Raw genomic sequence first — 13,064 nt, 5'->3', positions numbered from 1 at the left:
AGTGATGAGACTTGGTCGTGGTTCTACCGGTCATCACTGCTCTAGAATCTAGTGATGAGACATGGTCGTGGTTCTACCGGTCATCACTGCTCGAGACTCTAGTGATGAGACATGGTCGTGGTTCTACCTGTCATCACTGCTTTAGACTCTAGTGATGAGACATGGTCGTGGTTCTACCTGTCATCACTTTCTGCTGCTCTAGAATCTAGTGATGAGACATGGTCGTGGTTCTACCTGTCATCACTGCTCTAGAATCTCGTGATGAGACATGGTCGTGGTTCTACCTGTCATCACTGCTCTAGAATCTAGTGATGAGACATGGTCGTGGTTCTACCTGTCATCACTGTCTGCTGCTCTATAATCTAGTGATGAGACATGGTCGTGGTTCTACCTGTCATCACTGCTCTAGAATCTAGTGATGAGACATGGTCGTGGTTCTACCGTTCATCACTGCTCTAGAATCTAGTGATGAGACATGGTCGTGGTTCTACCGTTCATCACTGCTCTAGAATCTAGTGATGAGACATGGTTGTGGTTCTACTGGTCATCACTGCTCTAGAATCTAGTGATGAGACATGGTCGTGGTTCTACCGGTCATCACTGTTTTGCTGCTCTAGAATCTAGTGATGAGACATGGTTGTGGTTCTACCTGTCATCACTGCTCTAGAATCTAGTGAAGAGACATGGTCGTGGTTCAACCGGTCATCACTGCTCTGGAATCTAGTGATGAGACATGGCCGTGGTTCTACCTGTCATCACTGCTCTAGAATCTAGTGATAAGACATGGTCGTGGTTCTACCGGTCATCACTGCTCTAGAATCTAGTGATGATACATGGTTGTGGTTCTACCGGTCATAACTGCTCTAGAATCTAGTGATGAGTCATGGTCGTGGTTCTACCTGTCATCACTGCTCTAGAATCTAGTGATGAGACATGGTTGTGGTTCTACCGGTCATCACTGCTCTAGAATCTAGTGATGAGACATGGTTGTGGTTCTACCTGTCATCACTGCTCTAGAATCTAGTGATAAGACATGGTCGTGGTTCTACCGGTCATCACTGCTCTAGAATCTAGTGATGATACATGGTTGTGGTTCTACCGGTCATTACTGCTCTAGAATCTAGTGATGAGACATGGTCGTGGTTCTACCTGTCATCACTGCTCTAGAATCTAGTGATGAGACATGGTCGTGGTTCTACCGGTCATCACTGTCTGCTGCTCTAGAATCTAGTGATGAGACATGGTAGTGGTTCTACCGGTCATCACTGCTCTAGAATCTAGTGATGAGACTTGGTTGTGGTTCAACCGGTCATCACTGCTCTAGAATCTAGTGATGAGACTTGGTCGTGGTTCTACCGGTCATCACTGTTTGCTGCTCTAGAATCTAGTGATGAGACATGGTAGTGGTTCTACCGGTCATCACTGCTCTAGAATCTAGTGATGAGACATGGTCGTGGTTCAACCGGTCATCACTGCTCTAGAATCTAGTGATGAGACTTGGTCGTGGTTCTACCTGTCATTACTGTTTGCTGCTCTAGAATCTAGTGATGAGACATGGTAGTGGTTCTACCGGTCATCACTGCTCTAGAATCTAGTGATGAGACTTGGTCGTGGTTCTACCGGTCATCACTGCTCTAGAATCTAGTGATGAGACATGGTCGTGGTTCTACCGGTCATCACTGCTCGAGACTCTAGTGATGAGACATGGTCGTGGTTCTACCTGTCATCACTGCTTTAGACTCTAGTGATGAGACATGGTCGTGGTTCTACCTGTCATCACTTTCTGCTGCTCTAGAATCTAGTGATGAGACATGGTCGTGGTTCTACCTGTCATCACTGCTCTAGAATCTCGATGAGACATGGTCGTGGTTCTACCTGTCATCACTGCTCTAGAATCTAGTGATGAGACATGGTCGTGGTTCTACCTGTCATCACTGTCTGCTGCTCTATAATCTAGTGATGAGACATGGTCGTGGTTCTACCTGTCATCACTGCTCTAGAATCTAGTGATGAGACATGGTCGTGGTTCTACCGGTCATCACTGTGTGCTGCTCTAGAATCTAGTGATAATACATGGTCGTGGTTCTACCTGTCATCACTGTCTGCTGCTCTAGAGTCTGGGGATGAGACATGGTCGTGGTTCTACCGGTCATCACTGCTCTAGAATCTAGTGATGAGACTTGGTCGTGGTTCTACCTGTCATCACTGTTTGCTGCTCTAGAATCTAGTGATGAGACATGGTAGTGGTTCTACCGGTCATCACTGCTCTAGAATCTAGTGATGAGACATGGTCGTGGTTCTACCGGTCATCACTGTTCTAGAATCTAGTGATGAGACATGGTCGTGGTTCTCCCTGTCATCACTGCTCTATAATCTAGTGAAGAGACATGGTCGTGGTTCTACCGGTCATCACTGCTCTAGAATCTAGTGATGAGACATGGTCGTGGTTCTACCGTTCATCACTGCTCTAGAATCTAGTGATGAGACATGGTCGTGGTTCTACCGTTCATCACTGCTCTAGAATCTAGTGATGAGACATGGTTGTGGTTCTACTGGTCATCACTGCTCTAGAATCTAGTGATGAGACATGGTCGTGGTTCTACCGGTCATCACTGTTTTGCTGCTCTAGAATCTAGTGATGAGACATGGTTGTGGTTCTACCTGTCATCACTGCTCTAGAATCTAGTGAAGAGACATGGTCGTGGTTCAACCGGTCATCACTGCTCTGGAATCTAGTGATGAGACATGGCCGTGGTTCTACCTGTCATCACTGCTCTACAATCTAGTGATGAGACATGGTCGTGGTTCTACCTGTCATCACTGCTCTAGAATCTAGTGATGAGACATGGCCTTGGTTCTACCTGTCATCACTGCTCTACAATCTAGTGATGAGACATGGTCATGGTTCTACCTGTCATCACTGCTCTAGAATCTAGTGATGAGACATGGCCGTGGTTCTACCTGTCATCACTGCTCTAGAATCTAGTGATGAGACATGGTTGTGGTTCTACCGGTCATCACTGTCTGCTGCTCTAGAATCTAGTGATAAGACATGGTTGTGGCTTTTCCTGTCATCACTGTTTGCTGCTCTAGAATCTCGTGATGAGACATGCTCGTGGTTCTACCGGTCATCACTGCTCTAGAATCTAGTGATGAGACATGGTCGTGGTTCTACCTGTCATCACTGCTCTAGAATCTAGTGATGAGACATGGTGGTGTTTCAACCGGTCATCACTGCTCAATTAAAAATGTCACCTCACTAAGCATGTTCTGTCTGCGTGTTCTCTGTGTCCTGTGTCCAGGGACCAGGCGTGTAAAGGACATAAGCTGTCTAACGGGGCGGGGGGGTTGTGTCACCCCCCTTCGGAGCTGGAGGAGGGAGAGGACGAGGACTCTAGTTCTGAGAGGAGCTCCTGTGCTTCCTCCTCAAACAACCAGAAGGATGGGAAGTACTGTGACTGCTGCTACTGTGAGTTCTTCGGACACAACGCGGTATGTATAGTAGTGATGGAGGAAAAATGCATACAGCTACATTACAGCCATAATATACAGCTACACATGGCTCCATATTATACAGCTACATTACAGCCATATTATACAGCTACACATGGCTCCATATTATACAGCTGCATTACAGCCATATTATACAGCTACACATGGCTCCATATTATACAGCTACACATGGCTCCATATTATACAGCTACACATGGCTCCATATTATACAGCTACCCATGGCTCCATATTATACAGCTACACATCAGCCATATTATACAGCTACACATGGCTCCATATTATACAGCTACACATGGCTCCATATTATTCAGCTACACATGGCTCCATATTATACAGCTACACATGGCTCCATATTATACAGCTACACATGGCTCCATATTATACAGCTACACATGGCTCCATATTATACAGCTACACATGGCTCCATATTATACAGCTACACATGGCTCCATATTATACAGCTACACATGGCTCCATATTATACAGCTACACATGGCTCCATATTATACAGCTACACATGGCTCCATATTATACAGCTACACATGGCTCCATATTATACAGCTACACATGGCTCCATATTATACAGCTACACAGGGCTCCATATTATACAGCTACACAGGGCTCCATATTATACAGCTACACAGGGCTCCATATTATACAGCTACACATGGCTCCATATTATACAGCTACACAGGGCTCCATATTATACAGCTACACATCAGCCATATTATACAGCTACACATGGCTCCATATTATACAGCTACACAGGGCTCCATATTATACAGCTACACATGGCTCCATATTATACAGCTACTCATGGCTCCATATTATACAGCTACACATCAGCCATATTATACAGCTACACATGGCTCCATAATATACAGCTACACATGGCTCCATATTATACAGCTACACATGGCTCCATATTATACAGCTACACATGGCTCCATATTATACAGCTACACATGGCTCCATATTATACAGCTACACATGGCTCCATATTATACAGCTACACATGGCTCCATATTATACAGCTACACATGGCTCCATATTATACAGCTACACATGGCTCCATATTATACAGCTACACATGGCTCCATATTATACAGCTACACATGGCTCCATATTATACAGCTACACATGGCTCCATATTATACAGCTACACAGGGCTCCATATTATACAGCTACACATGGCTCCATATTATACAGCTACACATGGCTCCATATTATACAGCTACACAGGGCTCCATATTATACAGCTACACATGGCTCCATATTATACAGCTACACATGGCTCCATATTATACAGCTAAAAAATCAAATCAAATTTATTTGTCACATACACATGGTTAGCAGATGTTAATGCGAGTGTAGCAAAATGCTTGTGCTTCTAGTTCCGACAATGCAGTAATAACCAACAAGTAATCTAACTAACAATTCCTAAACTACTGTCTTATACACAGTGTAAGGGGATAAAGAATATGTACATAAGGACATATGAATGAGTGATGGTACAGAGCAGCATAGGCAAGTTACAGTAGATGGTATCGAGTACAGTATATACATATGAGATGAGTATGTAAACAAAGTGGCATAGTTAAAGTGGCTAGTGATACATGTATTACATAAGGATGCAGTCGATGATATAGAGTACAGTATATACGTATGCATATGAGATGAATCATGCAGGGTAAGTAACATTATATAAGGTAGCATTGTTTAAAGTGGCTAGTGATATATTTTACATCATTTCCCATCAATTCCCATGATTAAAGTGGCTGGAGTTGAGTCAGTATGTTGGCAGCAGCCACTCAATGTTAGTGGTGGCTGTTTAACAGTCTGATGGCCTTGAGATAGAAGCTGTTTTTCAGTCTCTCGGTCCCAGCTTTGATGCATCTGTACTGACCTCGCCTTCTGGATGATAGCGGGGTGAACAGGCAGTGGCTCGGGTGGTTGATGTCCTTGATGATCTTTATGGCCTTCCTGTAACATCGGGTGGTGTATGTGTCCTGGAGGGCAGGTAGTTTGCCCCCGGTGATGCGTTGTGCAGACCTCACTACCCTCTGGAGAGCCTTACGGTTGAGGGCGGAGCAGTTGCCGTACCAGGCGGTGATACAGCCCGCCAGGATGCTCTCGATTGTGCATCTGTAGAAGTTTGTGAGTGCTTCTGGTGACAAGCCGAATTTCTTCAGCCTCCTGAGGTTGAAGAGGCGCTTCTGCGCCTTCTTCACGATGCTGTCTGTGTGAGTGGACCAATTCAGTTTGTCTGTGATGTGTATGCCGAGGAACTTAAAACTTGCTACTCTCTCCACTACTGTTCCATCGATGTGGATAGGGGGGTGTTCCCTCTGCTGTTTCCTGAAGTCCACAATCATCTCCTTAGTTTTGTTGACGTTGAGTGTGAGGTTATTTTCCTGACACCACACTCCGAGGGCCCTCACCTCCTCCCTGTAGGCAGTCTCGTCGTTGTTGGTAATCAAGCCTACCACTGTTGTGTCGTCCGCAAACTTGATGATTGAGTTGGAGGCGTGCGTGGCCACGCAGTCGTGGGTGAACAGGGAGTACAGGAGAGGGCTCAGAACGCACCCTTGTGGGGCCCCAGTGTTGAGGATCAGCGGGGAGGAGATGTTGTTACCTACCCTCACCACCTGGGGGCGGCCCGTCAGGAAGTCCAGTACCCAGTTGCACAGGGCGGGGTCGAGACCCAGGGTCTCGAGCTTGATGACAAGCTTGGAGGGTACTATGGTGTTGAATGCCGAGCTGTAGTCGATGAACAGCATTCTCACATAGGTATTCCTCTTGTCCAGATGGGTTAGGGCAGTGTGCAGTGTGGTTGAGATTGCATCGTCTGTGGACCTATTTGAGCGGTAAGCAAATTGGAGTGGGTGTAGGGTGTCAGGTAGGGTGGAGGTGATATGGTCCTTGACTAGTCTCTCAAAGCACTTCATGATGACGGAAGTGAGTGCTACGGGGCGGTAGTCGTTTAGCTCAGTTACCTTAGCTTTCTTGGGAACAGGAACAATGGTGGCCCTCTTGAAGCATGTGGGAACAGCAGACTGATATAGGGATTGATTGAATATGTCCGTAAACACACCAGCCAGCTGGTCTGCACATGCTCTGAGGGCGCGGCTGGGGATGCCGTCTGGGCCTGCAGCCTTGCGAGGGTTAACACGTTTAAATGTTTTACTCGGCTGCAGTGAAGGAGAGACCGCATGTTTCCGTTGCAGGCCATGTCAGTGGCACTGTATTGTCCTCAAAGCGGGCAAAAAAGTTATTTAGTCTGCCTGGGAGCAAGACATCCTGGTCCGTGACTGGGCTGGATTTCTTCCTGTAGTCCGTGATTGACTGTAGACCCTGCCACATGCCTCTTGTGTCTGAGCCGTTGAATTGGGATTCTACTTACGGAGGGAATAGCTGCATTGTTTGTATTCAGTCATGTTACCAGACACCTTGCCCTGATTAAAAGCAGTGGTTCGCGCTTTCAGTTTCACGCGAATGCTGCCATCAATCCAAGGTTTCTGGTTAGGGAACGTTTTAATCGTTGCTATGGGAACGACATCTTCAACGCACGTTCTAATGAACTCGCACACCGAATCAGCGTATTCGTCAATGTTGTTATTTGACGCAATACGAAACATGTCCCAGTCCACGTGATGGAAGCAGTCTTGGAGTGTGGAGTCAGCTTGGTCGGACCAGCGTTGGACAGACCTCAGCGTGGGAGCTTATTTTTTTAGCTTTTGTCTGTATGCAGGTATCAGCAAAATGGAGTCGTGGTCAGCTACACATCAGCCAGATGCTCTAACATACACTGTCAACTGTGGGACCTTATGTAGACAGGTGTATTTGTTTCCAAATCATGTCCAATCAATTGAATTTACCACAGGTGGACTCCAATCAATTTGTAGGAACATCTCAAGGATGATCAATGGAAACAGAATGCACCTGAACTCAATTTAGAGTCTCATAACAAAGAGTCTGAATACTTACGTAAATAAACTATTTCTGTTTTTTTTATATATATATTTGCAAATAATTCTAAAACCCTGTTTTCACTTCATCCTTATGGGATATCGTGTGTAGATATATATATTTTTTATTCCACCTCTATTTAACCAGGTAGGCCAGATCACCTTTATTTAACCAGGTCGGCCAGATCACCTTTATTTAACCAGGTAGGCCAGATCACCTTTATTTAACCAGGTAGGCCAGATCACCTTTATTTAACCAGGTAGGCCAGATCACCTTTATTTAACCAGGTAGACCAGATCACCTTTATTTAACCAGGTAGGCCAGATCGCCTTTATTTAACCAGGTAGGCCAGATCACCTCTATTTAACCAGGTAGGCCAGATCACCTTTATTTAACCAGGTAGACCAGTTGAGAACAAGTTCTCATTTACTGAGACCAGGCCAAGATAAAGCAAAGCAATGCTACAGAAACAACAGAGTTATACATAAACAAGCGTACAGTCAATGACACAATAGAAAAAATAAAGTCTTTATTCAGTGTGTGCAAATGGCGTGAGGAGGTAAGGCAATAAATAGGCCATAGTAGTGAAGTAATTACAATTTAGCAGATTAATACTGGAGTGCTAGATGAGCAGATGATGATGTGCAAGTAGAAATACTGGTGTGCAAAAGAGCAGCAAAGTAAATAAAAACAATATGGGGATGAGGTAGGTAGATTGGGTGGGCTATTTACAGATGGACTATGTACAGCTATCATTCTTAAATGGATGAAGTTTGAAACCACCAAGACTCTTTATAGAGCTGGCCGCCCGGCCAAACAGAACAATTAGGGGAGAAGGCCCTTGGTCAGAGAGGTGACCAGGAACACTATGGTCACTCTGACAGAGTTCCTCTGTGGAGATGGTTGAACCTTCCAGAAGGGCAATCATCTCTGCAGCACTCCACCAATCAGGCCTTTATGGTAGAGTGGGCAGACGGAAGCCACTCCTCAGTAAAAGGCACATAACAGCCTGCTTGGTGTTTGCCAAAAGGCACCTAAAGGACTGTGTCCTTGAGTGGCCCTGACTTGAACCCGATCGAACATCTCTGGGGAGACCTGAAAATAGCTGTGCAGCGACCCATCCAACCTGACAGAGCTCTCTTTGACAAACGAACACAGAGATCACTAACAAACTACTAGGTCATCGCCCTTACCTGAGCTGAGGGTTCCATGTTGACAGCCATCTTGGATCCAGTGCTGGACACCAGATCTATGAGCCTGCCCTTCACCACCTGAGGGAGAAAAACATGTTTCAGTACTTTATCAGTCTTTTTTATTAGGCTCTACAATAAAGTCATTTGTCACAGAGATGAATAATGTTTTCACGCACACAATGACGAAGGGGATTCACTTCCTCTTCGTATCTTTCTCTCTCCCTCAATGAATTAACATGAACTTGTAAGCTAGCTCATTTTGTTTTGTGGGAAACAGGGATGAAGAATACCACAGCTGGTGAAATAGGCAGTGAAACGTTTAGGCTAACGTTAGCTTGAGCAGCTTGTCTTCAATAGTACTATCATTCCAGCAACGGGGGCTATAGCCTACCTTGAACAATATCAAATCAAATGTATTTATAAAGCCCTTCTTATACCAGCTGATGTCTCAAAGTGCTGTACAGAAACCCAGCCTAAAACTCCAAACAGCAAGCAATGCAGGTGTAGAAGCACGTTGGCTAGGAAAAACTCCCTAGAAAGGCCAGAACCTAGGAAGAAACCTCGAGAGGAACCAGGCTCTGAGGGGTGGTCAGTCCTCTTCTGGCTGTGTTGGGTGGAGATTATAAACCTAGAGAGGAACCAGGCTATGAGGGGTGGCCAGTCCTCTTCTGGCTGTGCCGGGTGGTGATTATAAACCTAGAGAGAAACCAGGCTCTGAGGGGTGGAGATGATAAACCTAGAGAGGAACCAGGCTATGAGGGGTGGCCAGTCCTCTTCTGGCTGTGCCGAGTGGAGATTATAAACCTAGAGAGGAACCAGGCTATGAGGGGTGGCCAGTCCTCTTCTGGCTATGCCGGGTGGAGATTATAAACCTAGAGAGGAACCAGGCTCTGAGGGGTGGTCAGTCCTCTTCTGGCTGTGTTGGGTGGAGATTATAAACCTAGAGAGGAACCAGGCTATGAGGGGTGGCCAGTCCTCTTCTGGCTGTGCCGGGTGGTGATTATAAACCTAGAGAGGAACCAGGCTCTGAGGGGTGGCCAGTCCTCTTCTGGCTGTGCCGGGTGGTGATTATAAACCTAGAGAGGAACCAGGCTCTGAGGGGTGGTCAGTCCTCTTCTGGCTGTGTTGGGTGGAGATTATAAACCTAGAGAGGAACCAGGCTATGAGGGGTGGCCAGTCCTCTTCTGGCTGTGCCGGGTGGTGATTATAAACCTAGAGAGGAACCAGGCTCTGAGGGGTGGAGATTATAAACCTAGAGAGGAACCAGGCTCTGAGGGGTGGCCAGTCCTCTTCTGGCTGTGCCGGGTGGAGATTATAAACCTAGAGAGGAACCAGGCTATGAGGGGTGGCCAGTCCTCTTCTGGCTGTGCCGGTTGGAGATTATAAACCTAGAGAGGAACCAGGCTATGAGGGGTGGCCAGTCCTCTTCTGGCTATGCCGGGTGGTGATTATAAACCTAGAGAGGAACCAGGCTCTGAGGGGTGGAGATGATAAACCTAGAGAGGAACCAGGCTATGAGGGGTGGCCAGTCCTCTTCTGGCTGTGCCGGGTGGTGATTATAAACCTAGAGAGAAACCAGGCTCTGAGGGGTGGAGATGATAAACCTAGAGAGGAACCAGGCTATGAGGGGTGGCCAGTCCTCTTCTGGCTGTGCCGAGTGGAGATTATAAACCTAGAGAGGAACCAGGCTATGAGGGGTGGCCAGTCCTCTTCTGGCTATGCCGGGTGGTGATTATAAACCTAGAGAGAAACCAGGCTCTGAGGGGTGGAGATTATAAACCAAGACAGGAACCAGGCTATGAGTGGTGGCCAGTCCTCTTCTGGCTGTGCCGGGTGGAGATTATAACAGAACATGGCCAAGATATTCAAATGAACCAGGCTGGGGACAGCAAGGAGTCATCAGACCAGGTAGTCCTGGGGCATGGTCCTAGGACCAGGTGGACTGGGGACAGCAAGGAGTCATCAGGCCAGGTAGTCCTGGGGCATGGTCCTAGGACCAGGTGGACTGGGGACAGCAAGGAGTCATCAGGCCAGGTAGTCCTGAGGCATGGTCCTAGGGCTCAGGTCTTCTGAGAGAGAGAAAGAAAGAGATAATTAGAGAGAGCACACTTAAATTCATACAGGACACCGGATAAGACAGGAGAAATACTCCAGATATATCAAACTGACCCTAGCCCCCCCCCCCCCCGACACATAAACTACTGCAGCATAAATACTGGAGGCTGAGACAGGAGGGGTCAGGAAACAACAAAACAAAATACAGGCAGGTAATGAAGGCCTGATTTTAGTTTTATTAATGTATTGTGTGAGGCGCTTTCCAAGGAAAAACTTCCAAAAGGACTAATTCGAGGTAGAAATGAGTTGGAGCACTCGCCAACAAATAGAAAGCAGAGCTAGAGTCCCTCTGTTTTAGTTTACTACAATGTCCCCCCCCACACACACACACACATGCATTTGAGCATGTATATGTGGTGCACTTAGCTAGCTAACTAGCGTAACATACTTTGCTTGTTCCTCGTTGAAGAAGCTCTCATCCTGGATGGAGAGATGCAGTGACAGACCATTGTAAAATAGTCATTTGATTAGCAGTAGTCCAGAGCATACCGACGGCTCAAAGTAATGACAACTAGCTAAATCAAACAACAAGCAACATGGCTATTTCTCTGAGACGTCAACTAACTGAGGATAACTCAGTCCCTTCTCATCCCCGTCGGAGACTAAAAGCAGTAGATTGGTGTTGCTTTTTTCCATCTAGGAGGAAGTGGCCTGCAAGAAATGGGACGTGGCTCAGAATGACCAATAATGACAGGAAGTTGTAGAATAGGATATTGATTACTTTGCTACCTGAAATCTAAAACCATTCAGAACTATTGCAATAGTGTTAATGTACAGTGCCTTGCGAAAGTATTCGGCCCCCTTGAATCAACAACAAGTGGGACACAATCATGAAGTGGAACGACATTTATTGGATATTTCAAACTTTTTTAACAAATCAAAAACTGAAAAATTGGGCGTGCAAGAAACCTGTTTTTATGCCCAATTTTTCCGTTTTTGATTGGCGCTGTATTTGGGATCACTTTTCATTTTGGCACACTTAGTCATTGATTGAAATAGCATTAAAATAACAATATAAACATTGATTGACAAAAGTAATTTGACTGCTGCTACTGTGAATTCTTCTGACACCGTGTTGTCTTTTAGAAATGAATTCTAATCGCATTTATTTTCCTTTGACACATTGGGTTATCTGTCCTCTCTCCTCTGATCATATCCTGTCCTCCCTCCTCTCCTCCCTCCTGTCCTCCCTCCTCTCCTCCCTCCTGTCCTCCCTCCTCTCCTCCCTCCTGTCCTCCCTCCTCTCCTCCCTCCTCTCCTCCCTCCTGTCCTCCCTCCTCTCCTCCCTCCTGTCCTCCCTCCTCTCCTCCCTCCTCTCCTCCCTCCTGTCCTCCCTCCTGTCCTCCCTCCTCTCCTCCCTCCTCTCCTCCCTCCTCTCCCTCCCTCCTGTCCTCCCTCCTGTCCTCCCTCCTCTCCTCCCTCCTGTCCTCCCTCCTGTCCTCCCTCCCTCCTGTCCTCCCTCCCTCCTGTCCTCCCTCCTGTCCTCCCTCCTCTCCTCCCTCCTGTCCTCCCTCCTGTCCTCCCTCCTGTCCTCCTCTCCTCCCTCCTGTCCTCCCTCCTGTCCTCCCTCCTGTCCTCCCTCCCTCCTGTCCTCCCTCCTGTCCTCCCTCCTCTCCTCCCTCCTGTCCTCCCTCCTCTCCTCCCTCCTGTCCTCCCTCCGGTCCTCCCTCCCTCCTGTCCTCCCTCCTGTCCTCCCTCCTCTCCTCCCTCCTGTCCTCCCTCCTGTCCTCCCTCCTGTCCTCCCTCCTCTCCTCCCTCCTGTTCTCCCTCCTGTCCTCCCTCCTCTCCTCCCTCCTGTCCTCCCTCCCTCCTGTCCTCCCTCCTGTCCTCCCTCCTGTCCTCCCTCCTGTCTCTCCCTCCTGTCCTCCCTCCTCTCCTCCCTCCTGTCCTCCCTCCTGTCCTCCCTCCTGTCCTCCCTCCCTCCTCTCCTCCCTCCTGTCCTCCCTCCTGTCCTCCCTCCTCCCTCCTCTCCTCCCTCCTGTCCTCCCTCCTCTCCTCCCTCCTCTCCTCCCTCCTGTCCTCCCTCCTCTCCTCCCTCCTGTCCTCCCTCCTGTCCTCCCTCCTGTCCTCCCTCCCTCCTGTCCTCCCTCCCTCCTGTCCTCCCTCCCTCCTGTCCTCCCTCCTGTCCTCCCTCCTGTCCTCCCTCCTCTCCTCCCTCCTGTCCTCCCTCCTGTCCTCCCTCCTGTCCTCCCTCCTCTCCTCCCTCCCTGTCCTCCCTCCTGTCCTCCCTCCTGTCCTCCCTCCTGTCCTCCCTCCCTCCTGTCCTCCCTCCTG

General features: G+C 47.8%; 1 protein-coding gene across 2 annotated transcripts in view; it reads left to right on the top strand.

Annotated features, from left to right (window-relative positions):
* LOC135526797 (protein FAM193B-like) overlaps window positions 1-13,064 on the top strand; it is a 51,084-nt gene that overhangs the window by 28,482 nt on the left and 9,538 nt on the right. For both annotated transcript variants that reach the window (XM_064955462.1, XM_064955461.1), the window contains one exon: window positions 3,303-3,492. In XM_064955462.1, coding sequence (XP_064811534.1) covers window positions 3,303-3,492 — 190 coding nt within the window. The remainder of the gene's footprint in view (window positions 1-3,302; window positions 3,493-13,064) is intronic.

This window comes from Oncorhynchus masou, chromosome 32 (assembly GCF_036934945.1).
Source record: "Oncorhynchus masou masou isolate Uvic2021 chromosome 32, UVic_Omas_1.1, whole genome shotgun sequence".
Taxonomy (NCBI): domain Eukaryota; kingdom Metazoa; phylum Chordata; class Actinopteri; order Salmoniformes; family Salmonidae; genus Oncorhynchus; species Oncorhynchus masou.
Note: the sequence above shows the minus strand (reverse complement) of the source record. Positions and strands in the feature narration are given on the sequence as shown.